At 47.7% G+C, this 18,999-nt stretch overlaps 1 protein-coding gene across 6 annotated transcripts in view; it reads left to right on the top strand.

Moving 5' to 3' along the window:
- Positions 1-18,999, top strand: part of PHLPP2 (PH domain and leucine rich repeat protein phosphatase 2) — a 143,512-nt gene that overhangs the window by 101,027 nt on the left and 23,486 nt on the right. For all 6 annotated transcript variants that reach the window (XR_012154557.2, XM_073308382.2, XM_078848154.1 and 3 more), the window contains 5 exons: positions 5,567-5,729; positions 6,563-6,693; positions 7,720-7,830; positions 8,482-8,676; positions 9,122-9,353. Coding sequence is in view for 5 of the 6 variants with exons in the window: in XM_073308382.2 (XP_073164483.1) it covers positions 5,567-5,729; positions 6,563-6,693; positions 7,720-7,830; positions 8,482-8,676; positions 9,122-9,353 (832 nt within the window). In the remaining variant the exon portion in view is untranslated. The remainder of the gene's footprint in view (positions 1-5,566; positions 5,730-6,562; positions 6,694-7,719; positions 7,831-8,481; positions 8,677-9,121; positions 9,354-18,999) is intronic.

The raw sequence follows: 18,999 nt of genomic DNA on the forward strand, positions 1-18,999 counted from the left end.
TGTCGATGGAGGCCCCAGTAGTCCTGCCCCTACACCGGGACCTCATTACACAGGACGGCGGGCAGCTTCTCAACCCCGACCTGCAATCACTGCACCTGACGGCTTGGAGGCTCTGTGGTTAAACGCCCTGGAGAGCCAGTGCTCCCTTCCCGTGCAGCAGATTCTGCTTGGCAGTAGAAAGCCCTCTACCAGGGCGACCTATATGGCCAAGTGGAAAAGGTTCTCATGTTGGTGTGAACCCCAACAGGTGTGGCTGTGCCAGGCCCTGGTGCAGGCCATCCTGGAGTACCTCCTGCACCTCAAGCAGCAAGGGCTAGCCCCGTCCTCACTCAGAGTACATCTGGCAGCCATCTCCGCCTTCCATCCGGGGTTCTTGGGGGGCTCGGTGTTTTCCCACCCAATGGTGGGACGGTTCCTTAAAGGTTTGGAGAGGGTGTTTCCGTACTCACGCCCCCCAGTCCCTCCATGGAACCTTAACCTGGTCCTCTCTAAACTCATGGGACCCCCTTTCGAGCCCCTCACTTCCTGTTCTCTCCTCCACCTTTCCTGGAAGGTGACGTTTCTGGTTGCCATTACCTCAGCCAGAAGGGTGTCCGAACTGAGGGCCCTCACCTCTGAGCCACCATATACAGTGTTTCACAAGGACAAGGTGCAGCTCCGACCGCACCCCAAGTTCCTCCCTAAGGTGGTCTCCCAATTCCATTTGGGCCAGGACATCTGTCTGCTGGTGTTCTTCCCGAAACCCCATACGGACCCGAGTCACCGCAGCTTGCACACCCTGGATGTGCTTCGAGTGCTGGCGTTCTATTTGGAGCGCACCAAGCCCTTTAGCAAATCTGCGCAGCTGTTTGTGGCTGTAGTCAAGAAAATTAAAGGCCTCCCTGTGTCAGCGCAGCAGATTTCGTCTTGGATTACAAGCTGCATCCGGGCATGCTATGAGCTCTCAGGTGTTCCGGCCCTGGCGGTCACGGCCCACTCAACCAGGGCGCGGGCAACTTCCACGGCGTTCCTGGCACAGGTCCCGATTCAGGAGATCTGCAGAGCAGCCACCTGGTCCTCAGTGCACACCTTCACGACCCACTATGCGGTCAACCAGCAGGCCAGAGAGGACGCAGCGGTTGGCAGAGCGGTCCTCCGAGCAGTTGTTCCATGACTTCTACCGTCCTCCAGAGGTAAGCCTGTAATTCACCTAATGTGGAATGGACGTGAACAAGCACTTGAAGAAGAAAAAACGGTTACTCACTTTCTCGTAACTGTTGTTCTTCGAGATGTGTTGTTCACATCCATTCCTCCACCCACCCTTCTACCCCTCTGTCGGAGTCGCCGGTAAGAAGGAACTGGAGGGGGTCGGGCCGGCAGGGGTATATATGCACGGCGCAGTGGCGCCTCTCGGGGGGCCCCGCCGGCCTGATGGGAGCCGCCAAGGGAAAAAGTTTCTGACACTCGTGCACGCGGCGCACGCACACCTAATGTGGAATGGACGTGAACAACACATCTCGAAGAACAACAGTTACAAGAAAGTAAGTAACTGTTTTTTCAATAAACTAAATAGATTGACCTCAGATCATTTGGTTGGCTCTTCTCTGAACCCTTTCCAGTTTTTTAATATCCTTTTTTTCATAGATATTTTGGTCAGAAGGGACCATTATGATCATCTAGTCTGACCTCCTGCACAACGCAGGACATAGAATTTCACCCACCACTCCTGCAAAAAACCTCACACCTATATCTGTGCTATTGAAGTCCTCAAATCGTACTTTAAAGACTTCAAGAAGCAGAGAATCCTCCAGCAAGTGACCCGTGCCCCATGCTACAGAGGAAGGCGAAAAACCTCCAGGGCCTCTTCCAATCTGCCCTGGAGGAAAATTCCTTCCCGACCCCAAATATGGTGATCAGCTAAACCCTGAGCATATGGGCAAGATTCATCAGCCAGATACTACAGAAAATTCTTTCCTGGGTAACTCGGATCCCACCCCATCTAATATCCCATCACAGGCCATTGGGCCTATTTACCATGAATATTTAATTACCAAAACCATGTTATCCCATCATACCATCTCCTCCATAAACTTATTGAGTTTAATCTTAAAGCCAGATAGATCTTTTGCCCCCACTGCTTCCCTTGGAAGGCTATTCCAAAACTTCACTCCTCTGATGGTTAGAAACCTTTGTCTAATTTCTAGTCTAAATTTCCTGGTGGCCAGTTTATATCCATTTGTTCTTGTGTCCACATTGGTACCGAGCTTAAATAATTCCTCTCCCTCTCCAGTATTTATCCCTCTGATATATTTATAGAGAGCAATCATATCTCCCTTCAACCTTCTTTTGGTTAGGCTAAACAAGCCAAGCTGCTTGAGTCTCCTTTCATAAGACAAGTTTTCCATTCCTTGGATCATCCTAGTAGCCCTTCTCTGTACCTGTTCCAGTTTGAATTAATCCTTCTTAAACATGGGAGACCAGAACTGCACACAGTATTCCAGGTGAGGTCTCACCAGTGCCTTGTATAATGGTACTAAAACCTCCTTATCCCTACTGGAAATACCTCTCCTAATGGATCCCAAGACCTCATTAGCTTTTTACACAGCCATATCACATTGGCGGCTCATAGTCATCCTATGATCAACCAATACTCCAAGGTCCTTTTCCTCTTCCGTTACTTCTAATTGATGCGTCCGTAGCTTATAACTAAAATTCTTGTTATTAATCCCTAAATGCATGACCTTACACTTCTCCAGTTTACAAGGTCATCCTTGTATTTCTCCAGTTTACAAGGTCATCCAGATCCTCCTGTAGGATATCCCTGTCCTTCTCTAAATTGGCAATACCTCCCAGCTTTGTATCATCCGCAAACTTTATTAGCACACTCCCACTTTTTGTGCCGAGGTCAGTAATAAAAAGATTACATAAAACCGATCCTTGAGGAATTCCACTGGTAACCTCCCGCCAGCCTGACAGTTCAGCCTTTCAGTAGGACCCATTGTAGTCTCCCCTTTAACCTATTCCTTATCCACGTTTCAATTTTCCTATTGATCCCCATCTTATCCAATTTAACTAATAATTCCCCATGTGGCACGGTATCAAATGCCTTACTAAAATCTAGGTAAATTAGATCCACTACGTTTCCTTTGTCTAAAAAATCTGCTACTTTCTCAAAGAAGGAGATCAGGTTGGTTTGGCACGATCTGCCTTTTGTAAAACCATGTTGTATTTTGTCCCATTTACCATTGACTTCAATGTCCTTAACTACCTTCTCCTTCAAAATTTTTTCCAAGACCTTGCATACTACAGATGTCAAACTAACAGGCCTATAATTACCCGAATCACCTTTTTTCCCTTTCTTAAAAATAGGAACTATGTTAGCAATTCTCCAATCATACGGTACAACCCCTGAGTTTACAGATTCATTAAAAATTCTTGCTAATGGGCTTGCAATTTCATGTGCCAATTCCTTTAATATTCTTGGATGAAGATTATCTGGGCCCCCTGATTTAGTCCCATTAAGGTGCTTGAGTTTCACTTCTACCTCAAATATGGTAATGTCTACCTCCATATCCTCATTCCCATTTGTCATGCTACCATTATCCCTAAGATCCTCTTTAGTCTTATTAAAGACTGAGGCAAAGTATTTGTTTAGATATGGGGCCATGCCTAGATTATTCTTGACCTCCACTCCATCCTCAGTGTTTAGTGGTCCCACTTCTTCTTTCTTTGTTTTCTTCTTATTTATATGGCTATAGAACCTTTTACTATTGGTTTTAATTCCCTTTGCAAGGTCCAACTCTACTTGACTTTTAGCCTGTCTGACATTATCCCTACATGTTCTGACCTCAATAAGGTAGCTTTCCTTGCTGATCCCTCCCTTCTTCCACTCCCTGTATGCTTTCTGCTTTTTCTTAATCACCTCTCTGAGATGCTTGCTCATCCAGATTGGTCTACAACTCCTGCCTATGAATTTTTTCCCCTTTCTTGGGATACAGGCTTCCGATAGCTTCTTCAGCTTTGATTTAAAATAATCCCAGGCCTCCTCTACCTTTAGATCTATAAATTCTTCAGTCCAATCCACTTCCCTAACTAATTTCCTTAATTTTTGAAAGTCAGCCCTTTTGAAACCAAAAACCCTAGTTGCAGATTTATTTTTGTTAATCCTTCCGTTCAGTTTGAACTGAATTAGCTCATGATCACTTGAGCCAAAACTATCCCCTACAACCATTTCTTCTATGAGGTCCTCACTACTTACCAAAACTTTTTGAAGTGTGAACATCAGAATTGGACACACTATCCCAATAATGGTCTCAGTAATGCTGTAAGCAGAGGGGATACCACCTCCCTATTTCTTCTTGATATTCCCAGCTTATACAGCCAAGGATCAAGTTGCCCCTTTCAACCATAGCATTGGAATTGGCATCTCCTGCTCAGGTGGTTATTTACCGTGACCCTTAAATCCTTTTTAGAGTCAATACTTTCCAGAAAACAGATCCCCATCCTGTAAGTGTGACTTGTGTTCTTTATTGGTGTATGACCTTGCATTTGGTTGTATTTGAACAACATGCACTTCAATAAGCCCAGTGTACCAAGTGATCCAGGTTGATCTCTAGAACTGACTCATCCTTATTACTGTTTACTAATCCACCAATTTTGTATCATCTGCAAACGCTACTATAAGCGAGTCTTTATTTTCTTCCAGATCATTGATAACAGTATTGAATAGCATTGGGCCATCAACAGACCCTGCAGGACCCAACTAAAAAAGCTCCTATTGGATGATGATTCCCCATTTAGATTTATTTTTGGTGATTTATCAGTTAGCCATTTTTTAATGCATTTAATCTGTTAATTTGTTAATCAGAATGTTGTATATACAATGTCTTAGAAAAGTCTAAGTATATTATGTTAACACATTTATCTATGTTATCCAAACTTGTAATCTCATCAAAAAACTGTATCTAGTTTGTTTGACAAGACCTATTTCCATAAAACCATGTTGATTGGCATTAATTATGCTACTATCATTTAATTCTTTATTGATTGCATCCTATATTGGCTTTTCCATGATTTTGCCTAGGGTCAGTGTCAAGCTAATCAACCTATTGTTTCATGGGTCATGTCATTTATCCTTATTAAATACAACATTAGCTTGTTTCCAGTCATCTGGGACTTCCCCAGCATTCCAAGATTTGTTAAATATCTACACTCAGTGACCCACATAGCTTCTTAGTCAATTCCTTTGAAACTCATGGGTACAAGTTCACTGGTTCTGCAGAGTTGCCTATGATGAGTTTCTCTTCTGCTTTCATGCATGTAGGAGCCAGGAGCAAAGAAATCAGACCACTGGGCAAATCCTGGCCTTACGGTCCCTGTTCTCACTACCATGTTTCCTTGGAATTGCTGGCTGTCTCCTATCCGTAAATCAGAAACACAGCTAGTAAGCAGCTGAACCTTTCCTTCGGCTGCTTCCCTAGATTCTCCTGCCCAGGGAGCAGATTAACGCTTTGGGTCCTGTGCCTATGAATTCTGATGGTGGCAGGTTCTGGCTCATGAGATGTGCTACTTTGGGTTTTCCCTTCAGCAAACTGAGCAAACTGGAGCAGCTAGAAGAGCTGAACCTGAGTGGCAACAAGCTGAAGACGATTCCTACAACGATCGCAAACTGCAAGCAGCTGCACACACTTATTGCACACTCAAATGAGATCAGTATCTTCCCAGAGATCCTGCACCTACCTTGTATTCAGGTATCCCTGAAGGGTGAAAGGCTTCAGGAAATAGCTGGGGTGGAGGGATAACTATGGAATTCCTGGGAGAGGAACTGCAGGCTCCAGCGTTAGAGATGCAGGTCCCATAGAGGGTATAATATGTGCATCCTGTATCTATTCTGTTCCTTCTTGTTTGTTTCCTCTCTAAATTAAACAGTCACAGACTTTTCATTCCCTCCTTCAGATTCATTGTCCATCTCTGAAACCCCTCTATTTATATAATTTATGAGACAGCAGGAGCAGAACTGAACACCCAAGTCCAGCTGAGAGTATTCTGCACATATCTGTATGGGGCCCAATCACTACACTTCCCACCACCTCTGATCACCATCCCCGTGGGGCCCTGTCACTGCATTCCCTGCCCCATTTAGGATCTCCCCCAAACTCCTAAGAGCCCTGTCACTATATTCCCAACTCAATCCCATTACTGATCTGCACTTGGTGGTGGGTTCCATCACTACATTCCCCACCCCACTGCCAATTAGCTCCCAGAAATATGTCATGAAAATGGAACTGACAGGCCTGACCTACCAGTGGAAAAGAGACTTAGAAGCAGATAAGGCGAAGAACTAGTGATCTGTGACCCAGAACTGAGAGAAGCTATCCTCCTGAAGATATTACACTCCCCTTATAATATGGAGTTGAGGATATAGCAGCAGGGCCTCTGGGGGTTGGAGAGAGATCCAAAATGGGGTGGGCAATGTAGCGATGGGACACTGGAAGGTGGGGGTGAGCAGACATATGTAGTGATGAAGCCTTTGGGGGGTTGCAGGGAAGGGATCCCTCTCTGTTATGCTTTCTCTATTCTGCAGTTTGTAGACTTGAGCTGCAATGAACTAACAGAAATCGTGATCCCTGAGGTGCTGCCAGCTACCTTGCAGGAGCTGGACCTGACTGGAAACACAAACCTGGTGCTAGAACACAAGACCCTGGACATCTTCAGGTGAGTTGTGGGGCTGCCAGGCCAATGAAGCAAGAAGCTCTCTGGGAAGGGCTTATCAAGCTGGGCACAAGCTCACAAGATGCATTTTAATACAGACAAATGTAAAGTCATACGTCTAGGAACACAGAATGCATGCCATCCATGCAAGATGAGGAACTCTATCCTGGGAAGCCATGACTCTGAAAAAGACTTGAAGGATCATGGTGGATAAGCAGCTGAACATGAGCTCCCAATGCAATTCTGTGGCCAAAAAGGGCTAATGCAATCCTTGGATCTATAAACAGGAACCTCAAGTAGGAGTAGAGAGGTTGTTTCTTCAGCAATAGTGTCCAGTTCTGGTCTCCACAACTGAAGAAGGATGTCGATAAATTAGAGAGGGTTCGGAGAAGAGCCATGAGATGATTAACGGATTAGATAACATACCTTATAGAGATAGACTCAGGGAGCTCAATCTATTTAGCTTAACAAAGAGAAGGTTAAGGGTGATTTGATCAGTCTCAAAGTACCTATATGAGGAACACAAATTTGATAATGAGCTCTTCAGTCTAGTAGACAAATATATAACAAGATCCAATGGTTGAAAGTTGAGGCTGGACAAATTCAGACTGGAAATAAGGTGTACATTTTTATCTGTGAAGCATGTACCAGAGGTGGAAGTAATGTGTTGACTGGGTCACTGAGCACAGCAAAAGTCCTTAACATCCCCTTCCCACAGTCATTCATCCATGACTGACTAATGCTGTTTGTCTTGCAGCAGTCAAAGTGCAGATGCTGGCTCTACATCAGCATAGAACTGTTAGGCAAAGAATCTCTTGGTTGGCACCTTGTAGATACATAACAACAGCCCATGGAAGGCTTCGTCCTTAATCTCCTTTCCTGGGCTCAGCTTCTTCCAAGGGGCTGCTTTTTAGGAACTCTAGATTGGTAGGGTGAACTGGCCTTTACCCCTAATGCTTATATGGAGATGCCCCAGGCTGTTGTGCAGTCTGTGGGAGCAGAATGACCTTTGTGGTGCTCTCTCTGCAGTCACATTGCCACCCTGAAGATTGATGCCAAGCCCTCCCTCACAGCAGACTCAGTACTCTCCTCTACGCTGTGGAATCATGGGTTAGCCGAGATGGCTGGCCAGAGGAATAAGTGAGTATTATTGCCTGATGTGAGGCTCACACATGGATCCTGAGACACCCATTCTGTTCTGGGGCGAGGGGCAGCATACACTGCTGAATGACCATCCAGCCAATCAAACCCTGGTGTCCTCGGGAGCTAGCCAGCCTTCTGTGGCTTCCTGGATCATTTGCCTTCTCCTGGCAACTGGGACCTCCCTTCCCCACTCCCTTCCTTGACTAAAGTCCACATGCTCTGGGACACTGAGGGCCTCTGCCCCCCATCCCTGGGTAGAGCTGCCTTTTCTCTCCCCATGTGTGTGTGTGTGTGCACACAGAAACCACTAGGTAGAACTACCTCTGTACTCCCCATGCAGACTCTGCATGTTCCCCCTATGCTGGCAAGGAAGTATGGCCCCATTGGTCTGGACACTAGCCTTGGACTTGAGAAACCTGAATTTATGTCCCAGCTCCATTGCACATTTTGTATGTGACCTTGGGCAGGTCACTTAGCCTCTCTTTGCCTCAGTTCCCAATATGTACAATGAGATAATAGCACTGCCCTACTTCACAGGGGCATGTGAGGAGAAATAGTTTGGAGATTGTGAATCACTCAGATACTATGGTAATGAGGCCATATAAGTACCTCATATAGATTCAAGCTGCTTTTACCCTCCCCCTATAGGCTCTGTGTGTCGGCCCTGGCTCTGGGGAGCTTTGCAGACAGCGTGGAAGCTGTGTACGGCATGTTTGACGGTGACAGGAATGAGGAGCTGCCCCGCCTCCTGCAATGCACTATGGCAGACGTGCTACTGGAGGAGGTGCAGCAGTCGAACATAGACTCTGTGTTCATGTCTAACACCTTCCTGGTCTCCCACAGGTAGGCCAGCAGGTGCTGGGGGCACTTGTTGAAACTGGTCAGACCGATGCATGGAGATGTGAGAAGGGCACAGGAGAGATCCTCTCCCAGTGCAGGGTAGGGAGGCTGCACCTGTGAGCAAGGATTTGTTTGTTCCTGCAGTTTGATAAATGGGTGAGAAATGTGGAGAGGAGGCTCAAGTGGGTGGCTGGTTTGTTGAGGGAGAGGGGGCCTTCTTGCATCGATGGGAGAGAGGGAATCTCACTTGTTGATACAGGATCGAGTGTGGATGATCTCTGCAGGGTGTTCAGCTGCATCTCTCCCAATGGGTAGGGCTTCGGGTCATGGATATATATATCACTCTGATACTTAGCACTCTGTGTATGAAGGAGAGACACAGGCCCATTTGTTAAGTACCTGTCATTGGAAGCTTTATTCTTTTCATACTGTCTCTTCTTTCCAATAGGAAGCTGGGGATGGCTGGCCAGAAGCTGGGCTCCTCTGCTGTCCTTTGCTATATTCGACATGATGCTACTGACCTGGCTGGCAGCTTCACTCTGACATTGGCCAATGTGGGCACATGCCAAGCCATTCTGTGCCGCAGTGGAAAACCCCTGCCCCTTTCCAAAGTCTTCAGCCTGGAACAATATCCTGAGGAGGCCAGGAGAGTCAAGGAGCAAAAAGCCATCATAACAGAGGTCAGTTCTGCCTTTCTGCAGCTCAGCTTTCATTCTGTAATATGGGTTTAATAACAGCACCAGGCTCTAACATGCTGCAGAGGACATCACAGCAGAGTCTACAGAGATAAATATTTGAATCTCTTTTGTCTCTGCTCCTTCCCAGCTCTGTTCCTGCTGCTGGTGGGACATTTAGCATTGAGCAGTCTTGAAATGCCATGCTGAACAGACAGCTGGGCATATCTGGGAGGGTGAGGGATAGGTATTGGAAGCCAGCATATCTAAAACCCCAACGCCAGCTGATGTGCGTTGTCTCCCTGAGGCTCATGGTGAAGATCCTGACCTAATCAAAGGGTCATTCACTTAGTGAAACAAATGAGCTGTTTCAGCTCTTCACTCCCTCTAGCATGGGGCCACATGGATGGGGATAGATTTTAAAATGGTCATTTTCTGGGCTAAAAGTTAGGATGATTTGAATCTAGTGCAGCAGGGCTCTGACTGACTATATTATGTGTGTGTGGGAGGAGGGGTCGCATCTTATTCTGAAACATCTATTCTTCTTTGAGTGATGGTCCCTATGTGGATTCCAATCGCGGGTGCATATGCGTGCCATGTGCTGGAGCTGGAACTGTTCATAGTAGTGTTTGTCAACCCGAATGTGTGTCAACCGCGTGGTGTATCCAAGGCTTTAAGAAGCTGTGCGGATCGATGCCGCTCCAGTGCTCTCTTACTGCCGCATGGCCAGAGTCGGAACGCCCATTCCTCGGTGATCGTAAGCTTGTTTCGAGTTCTCTAGTTCTTGCGGTATATAGTTATTCATAGAGTAATTGTCCATCCTCGTTTTTCGTGTCCCTTAGTTGTTAGTAGTCAGTTGTTAGTTAGGAATAAAAATCCAAGACTTTCCCCTTGGTGGGACTCTCTTCCCAGCCAGGGCACTATGCCCAGACAAGCAGGGTTTGAGTACTGTGCTTCCTTCCCTCGCCCATTCTCGGTGAGCAAAGAACATGAACGATACCTATACTGTCTTGACAAAGCTCACATCACTGCACGCTGCTTTATCTGCTTCTCCTTCCCACCCCAAACTCAGGAAGCTTCAGAGATTTGCCTCCATAAATTCCTGATGGAGGAGACTATGTGCCCTCGTGCGCCACAGAAACCAGCACCAGTGTATCTGTTGGATGGCCGCTCTGCGCCAGCGGCCAGCCCTACTTCCAGCCCGTCCTGCCGGGCACCAGCGTCACTGCCACATCCAGGGAAAAAGCACAGCATGGGCACGAGCACAGCATTTCCTCCCCAAGCCGTGGCAGGTCAGGTGAGACATCTCACACCAAAGATGAGGCTCCCCCTGCGAAGACGTCTCATTCTGAGCATAGATCCCAACACCGTGCTCCAGCAATGATGACCTCGGCCCCAGTACCAGCCCTGCAGCCTTTGCCTCCACGGACAACCAGTCTGCTGGGACCATCTGGTATCTCCTGCCTGGTCCCATGCACCCCAGGATGCCTGTCTCCCTTGACTCCTACGACTGAGCTGATGCTGCCATTTGCTGGCTCTCCGCCGCACTGCCGACCACCCACGGTCCTCCATTCCTACTTGAGGAGCCTCTCTTATTGATGAACCGCCCTCCATTGCTTCCCACTGCTCTGATGGTCTCGGACACTTTGCCGATCCGTAGTTCACCTACCCAGAAGGGACCACCAGTTCCAAGCGACCCTTATGCTTGGCACTGTTGAGCAGCTTGGGACCCATAGCGCACTGAATGCACTGCCGCCAGTCTCCATCTGCTACCACCGCCCGTGGGATAGCTCAGTGGTTTGAGCATTGGCCTGCTAAACCCAGGGTTGTGAGTTCAATCCTTGAGGGGGCCATTTAGGGATCTGGGGCAAAAATTGGGGATTGGTCCTGCTTCAAGCAGGGGGTTGGACTAGATGACCTCCTGAGGTCCCTTCCAACCCTGATATTCTATGATTCTATGATTCTATGACTCCCCTTCGGATGCCCCTGCTCCACCAGATCCACTTGCACCGCTGGCACTGCTGAAACAGTTGGCCCCGCCAGTCTCCATCGGCACTGCCTCCTTTCCTGATGATGTGCCCACACCTCTGTCTCTCACCTTCAGATGATCATGCTCAGTATCAAGCCCGCCTTCATCGTATGGCCACTGCCCTCAAACTTCCTGTGGAGGACATGCAGGATCCTCAAGACCAGTTCATGGATATTCTGCAGCCTCCAAGCCCCACTCGTACGGCCCTAATGCCATCCTTCAACCTGCACAAACAGTCGGGCACACACCAGCTTCCTGTGTGTCTATTCTAATGTGAGCTGAATGCCACTATTTCATGCCGGCCAAGGGTATGGACTTCCTTTTCCAGCACCCCGCTCCAAATTCCCTGGTATTCCAGGCAGCTACGGAGCGTGCCCACCAACAACACCTTTGCTCCACTCCCCCTCCTTCCCTGACTAGGCAGGCAAAAAGCTTGGCCTTGTCGAGCGTAAGGTTTACTCCTCTGCGGGCCTCCAATTTTGTATAGCCAGTTACCAAGCCATTCTGGCCAAATATGACTCCCGCTCCTATGCCAAACTGGCACAATTCAGGGACCTTCTTCCCCCAGACAAGCAACAGGACTTTCAGTCACTCATAGACGAGGGCATGTTGGTCACCAAAGTCGCACTTCAGGCTGCAGTGAACACTGCAGATACCACCTCCCGGATCGCTGGCCTCTGTGATGGTGCTCCACCGTGACTCATGGCTAAATTGCAGCCCCCAGAAGGAGGTCCGGACAACTGTTGAAGATCTCCCCTTCCGTAATAACAGACTTTTCAGCAACAGGAGGGATGAGTCCCTTCACTCCCTGAAAGACTCCCGAGCCACCCTCCAGTCCCTGGGCCTCTATACCCTGGCCCCAACTCGTTGACAAAACTGGTCCTCCTGCCCCTGCCCCCAACAAACTTACCAGCCTTATCCACAGTGCCAGTCTGAACTACCCCATCGCTGTCCATGCTCTCAATGCCTGCAACAATCTTTTGCCTCTAACTCGGCTGCCTCCATGTTCACCCACTGTACCCCCAGACACAACTTTTGACTCCTTCGCAGAGAACCACGAACCTTCCTCCATTCCGCTGGTTATACTCCACATCATCTTTGGCGACCGACTTGCCCTATTCGCCTGCAGCTGGGGTAAGATTACTACCAACCAATGGGTGCTTGATGTCATTCGCCACAGCTACCTAATAAAGTACTTTCTTTCCCTCCTCGCCACCCTCCCCATGGTCATCCTTTGGACCCCTCCCCATACCACCCCCTCCAACAGGAAGTGGACGCCCTCCTCCACAAGGGCGCCACAGAGCAAGTACCACAATGCTATCGTGGCCATGGCTTTTACTCCGCCTGTTTCCTCATACCGAAGAAAGGGGGTGGTATCTGCTGTAACTGGGTCAGACCAGACCGCTACAGGAGAGACAGGTATATTAGCCCCAGGATAAGCAGGTCTGTTTTCCCTTGGTAGCTGAACAGGGGTTACTCTAGGTTAATTAGGACACCTGGGGTCGATCAAGGGCCTGCCCAGAACCTGTTACGAGCCTCCCCTCCAGCCAGATAGGGGTGTGCGATAGGAGCTGTGGGAGGAAGGCGAGCTACTGGAGAGCTGGGCGGTGCAGACACTGACAAGCACCAGGAAAGAAACCATGCAGGTACAGAGGCAAAGGGTGGGAGAATCCCTGCCCAATGGGGCGGACGGCCCTTCTGGGCCCCCGAGGTCTGAGGGAAGAGACTCTGCCAGAGGGGAGAGACTGAACCAAGTGTCTGGTCTGTTGCCACCACGCCCACAGGGGCTACCAGAAACTGAGAGGCTCCTCTTCCCCTCCCCCCATCAAGGAGGCCAGAGGGGAACACTGCTCTGGCAGGGTGTGGACAGCAAGCCCAGGGGCATGAGGAAAATTCTGAGGGAAAGAGGAATACCCCAGCCCGCCGCTAAATGGTAGCGCGGGACCCTTGAGGTGGAGAAGAAGCTCTGTCACACAGCCCTGTCCTGGAGCTCTGCTTACTCAACAGATTTATCTGCAAGTTCCGCTTCCGGAGGGACACATAAGAATGGCCATACTGGGTCAGACCAAAGGTCCATCTAGCCCAGTTTCCTGTCTTCCGACAGTGGCCAATGCCAGGTATCCCAGAGGGAATGAACAGAACACATAATCATCAAATGATCCATTCCCTGTCTCCCATTCCTAGCTTCTGGCAAAGAGCGGTTAGGGACACCATCCCTGCCCATCCTGGCTAATAGCCATTGATGGACCCATCCTCCATGAACTTATCTAGTTCTTCCCCTGATACTTCTGTGTCTTCCCAGGGGAGCCTGGTTCACAGCTTTTGATATGAAGGATGCCTATTTTCATATCGACATTCATCCTGCCCACAGTAAATTTCTCCACTTCGTGGTAGGCAATTCACACTACCAGTTCAGAGCCCTTCCCATAGCTACTGCCCCCCCAAGTCTTTACCAAGGTCTTCGTCATCCTAGCGGCATATATGTGCCGCCTGGGACATTCCCTCTCTCCCTACCCCGCTGTCTGGCTTCTCGTTGCACTCTCCTGCACTCGTCTCCTTGCCACTATCCAAACTGGACAAGCTCAGCATCTGCATCAATGAAGACAAATCAATACTTACTCCCACTCACAACCTCATCTTCATAGGGGCATCTCAACTCTGTCGCGGTCCATGCCTTTCTACAGTTAGACCGTTTCGCTGCCCTCACCACTCTCATTGCGCGCATTCGCCATTGACCTCACACGTGCATCCGACTGCCTCTCGCTCTTTAGCTACATGGTGACCTGCACCACGGTGACACCCTTCACACGCCTTCACATGTACTGCCTCCCACTCTGGCTCCAGTTGACTTACAACACACAGAGGGACCCTCTCTCCAAGCTGGTTCTCTTCCCCCGCTTCCATCCTGGTCTCCCTCACTTGGTGGTGCAACCTGTCCTAACGGGCATCCCTTTCACACCTCCGGTGCCATGCACTACCCTGACCACCATTATCTTCCTGGCAGGATGGGGAGCATATGGGGAGGGCCACATGGCCAAGGGCCTCTGGTTACCCAGGGTAGCCAGAATGCACATCAGTGTTCTTGAACTCCAAGCCATCCACCTAACCTGCCGTGCACTTCTACTATTTCTCCACTCCCACCATGTCCAACTGCTCTCCGACAACATGGCGACAGTCGTATGTATCAACAAACAGGGCAGGGCCTGCTCCCTCTTCGTCTGTATGGCTGCCATTCTTCTTTGGAATTGGTGCCTCAAACACAGGATCGCGCTCCATGCCATGCATCTTCCCGGCATGAGCAACTCCTTCGTGGATAGCCTCAGTTGCTCCTTCTCCTAGTTCTGCAGTTTCATATTTGAGTTCCTTCAGAACTCCTGGGTGAATACCATCTGGTCCTGGTGCCTTAGTACTGTTTAATTTATCAGTTTGTTCCAAAATCTCCTCAACATGGGGCAGTTCATCAGATTTGTCACCTAAAAAGAATGGCTCAGGTGTGAACCCACTGATTCAGCTGTAGTCACCTCTTAGAATAGAATCATAGAATCATAGAATATCAGGGTTGGAAGGGACCCCAGAAGGTCATCTAGTCCAACCCCCTGCTCAAAGCAGGACCAATTCCCAGTTAAATCATCCCAGCCAGGGCTTTGTCAAGCCTGACCTTAAAAACCTCTAAGGAAGGAGATTCTACCACCTCCCTAGGTAACGCATTCCAGTGTTTCACCACCCTCTTAGTGAAAAAGTTTTTCCTAATATCCAATCTAAACCTCCCCCACTGCAACTTGAGACCATTACTCCTCGTTCTGTCATCTGCTACCATTGAGAACAGTCTAGAGCCATCCTCTTTGGAACCCCCTTTCAGGTAGTTGAAAGCAGCTATCAAATCCCCCCTCATTCTTCTCTTCTGCAGGCTAAACAATCCCAGCTCCCTCAGCCTCTCCTCATAACTCATGTGTTCCAGTCCCCTAATCATTTTTGTTGCCCTTCGCTGGACTCTCTCCAATTTATCCACATCCTTCTTGAAGTGTGGGGCCCAAAACTGGACACAGTACTCCAGATGAGGCCTCACCAATGTCGAATAGAGGGGAACGATCACGTCCCTCGATCTGCTCGCTATGCCCCTACTTATACAGCTATGCCCCTACTTATCTTGGACCAGATCCTGTGTGCCACTTAGGACTAAATCAAGAATTGCCTCTCCCTTGTGGGTTCCAGGGCTAGCTGGATCCCACTGCCTTCCTGCTGCGGCTGGGCAGCTGCTCAGGGTCCCACTGCCTTCCTGCCACAGCTGGGCAGGTGTGTGGTGTCCCCCCACCAGGTTGGGGGCTGGGAGCTGCGAGGCTGGGGCTAGCTGCGAGCTCCAGCCCCAGGGCAGAAAATGTCACGGAGGTCAATGAAAGCCACAGATTCCATGACTTCTGTATCCTCCATGACATAATCATAGCCTTACCTATTATATCAATATTCTCATTTAATAACAGGCATTCAAGTTCACCCATCTTAGTATTTAGACTTCTTGCATTTGTGTACAACCACTTATAAAATTTGTCAATACTTAGTAGTCTGCCTTCATGTGATGTAATTAAATGAGAATCTTTTTCTTTTGACTGTTCCTTTTCTGTTCCTACCTGTTCTTTATCATAGAATCATAAAAGATGAGGGTTGGAAGAGACCTCAGGAGGTCATCTAGTTCAACCCCCTGCTCAAAGTAGGACCAACCCCAACTAAATCATCCCAGCCAGGGCTTTGTCAAGCCGGGCCTTAAAAACCTCTAAGGATGGGGATTCCACCACCTCCCTAGGTAACCCATTCCAGTGCGTCACCACCCTCCTAGTGAAATAGTTTTTCCTAATATCCAAGCTAGACCTCCCCCACTGCACCTTGAGACCATTGCTTCTTGTTCTGTCATCTGCCACCACTGAGAACAGCCTAGCTCCATCCTCTTGCAACCCCCGTTCAGGTAGTTGAAGGCTGCTGTCAAATCCCCCCTCACTCTTCTTTTCTGCAGACTAAATAATCCCAGTTCCCCCAGCCTCTCCTCAACTTCTATCCTCTCCTCTTTACTATGATATAAAGTATCCCCTTGAATAAATCCTCCCCTAAGGGACATGTCTGTCCAAACCATGTGCACTTCCGCACCTGCCAGATTTTCCCCAGCCTTTAGTTTAAAAACTCCTCTGTGACCTATTTAATTTTACAGTCTAGGTCCATTTTGGTTTAGGTGGAGCCCATTCTTCCTGTAGAGGTTCCTTCTTTTCCAAAAAGTTTGATGATACCGTTATGGGATACTTTGTCCAGTTCTCTTGTCCACACTTAAAAAAATATGATGGCAAGTGGAAAGGGCTTAGAAAAGAGCTACACAAATTATTTGAGGTCTGGCACACTTGCCTTATAGCAAGAAACTAAAGAAGCTCAATCTATGAAGTTTATCTAAGAGAAGGTTAAGAGGTGACTTAGTCATTGTCTATAAGTACCTACAAGGGGAAGAGATTTGTGATAGTAGATGTCTCATTAATTTAGCAGAAAAAGGTGTAACAAAATCCAGTGGGTGGAAGCTGAAGCTAGACAAATTCAGTCTAGAAATGAGGTGCAAGTTTTTATCAGTGAGGGTACTTAACCATGGGAACAACTTACCAAATGGTGTGGGGGATTCTCCATCACCTGCAGTCTTTAAACCAAGACTGGATAATTTTCTGAAAGAGATGCTCTAGCTCAACCAAAAGTTATTGACTTGTTGCAGGAATCACTGGGTGAAATGTGCTGGTCTGTGTTAAGCAGCTGGTCAGACTGGATGATCAGAGTCGTCCTCTCTGACCTTAGAATCTATAAAGGTTTTCCCCCACCATTTACTCCTCCATGATGTGGCAAGACCACCTGTAGGAAGGGAGTATGTTTCTTGCCAGCAAGGGGCCAGTTAATGCCACTTGTGGTTATGTGCCATGTGTCACAGTTTCAGGGCAACTGCACTTGTATTCTCCCTCTATGGTCCACCAAGTGCACCCATTTTATGCTTCTGGCTCCCAACCATCATCTCTTTTGTGTGGAGATCTGCATCTCACTCCCTCCTGACCAGGGATTTTAAGGCTCTACAGCTCCCTGCCTTACACTGTGGTATCCTCAGCAAGCCAGACTCCCTAAAAAGGTCATCAGCTGGGCTTTGCTTTCTTTCCAAGGGCTATGGTCAGTGTATTGTCCATGGTTATAAGATACCACACAGCTCTGTCTAAGGAAGCCCATTTATTCAAAGAAAACCATTACAGAGAAAATGTATTAAAACAATAAAAGAACTTACACATGCTAACCAGAGGTCACCCCAACTCTAACTTAGGGTCTTGGTAGGTTTCGGTTCTTCAAAACCCATCAGTGGGTTTCCCCCATGGTTACATATTCATCCCTTTTAGATCTGGAACCAGAACAAAGGCAGCTGTTTCTTTATACATCTCTGGGCTTTGATCTTGGCCTTCTATGAAAGGTAGTCAGCAGATAATGACCTTCTTCTCAGGGCGTAGCTTCAAAAAGCTGGGTTTTTGTCTAACCAGAGTTGGGGAATTTGCATTAACTTCTCTCTAAGGATTCCACAAAAAAGTCACTTAACACTTACTGTCCCAAAAGTCCATACTTATCTGGCACATTTCAATATAGTCTTTGAGCTCCCAGGTCTTGCATCTATCACATCTCTCCCTCCCTCCCCCCCGCGCGAGAGGTGATGTACAGTCCCAGTCCACAATAATACGTAAACTTCATACAATAAAGTATTAAGGATATTGCAGGACATTGTCACACTATGTATAATGGTCTGCTAGGAGCGGGACTGAGACCCACTTCCCGTAGACCACAAACCGTCCACCCGATAGGTATACACTAATAGATTATAAAGCCAGAAGGTTTCAGAGTGGTAGCCATGCTAGTCTGTATCAGCAAAAATAATGAGTCCTTGTGGCATATTAGAGACTAACTAATTTATTTGGGCATAAGCTTTCATAGGTTAGAATCCACTTCATCAGATGCATGGAGTGAAAATGCAGGAGTGGTATAAGGGACCACTGTAATCATCTAGTCTGATCTGCATAACTCAGGCCATGGGACTATACGAATTATTTCCTGTTTGCACTAAAGCATATTTCTTAGAAAAACATCCAGTCTTGATTTAAAAATTACCAGTGATGGAAAATCCACCACAATTCTAGATAAATTGTTCCAATGGTTAAGTAACCTCACTTTGCCTATAAATATAAGCCTCATTTCCAGCCTAAATATGTCTAGCTCAACTTCCAACCATTGAATACTGTTATATTTTCTCTCCTAGACTGAAGAACCCTCTGTTATCAAATTTTCTTCTCTGTATAGGAACATATAGAGTGTGGTCAAGTCATCCCTTAACCTTCTCTTTAAGTTAAACAGATTGCGCTCCTTGAGTCTGTCACTATAAGACAGATTTTCTCATTTTTTAATCATTCTCATGGCTCTTCTCTGACCCTCTTCAACTGATCAACATCCTGCTTGAACTGTGGACAGCAGAACTGGACACAGTATTCCAACAATGGTTGCACGTGTGCCAAATGCTGAGGTAATACAATTTCCTTACTCCTGCTTGATATTCCCCTGTTTATACATCTAATTATTGCA

The sequence above is a fragment of the Lepidochelys kempii genome, chromosome 12, assembly GCF_965140285.1.
Source record: "Lepidochelys kempii isolate rLepKem1 chromosome 12, rLepKem1.hap1, whole genome shotgun sequence".
Classification (NCBI taxonomy): domain Eukaryota; kingdom Metazoa; phylum Chordata; order Testudines; family Cheloniidae; genus Lepidochelys; species Lepidochelys kempii.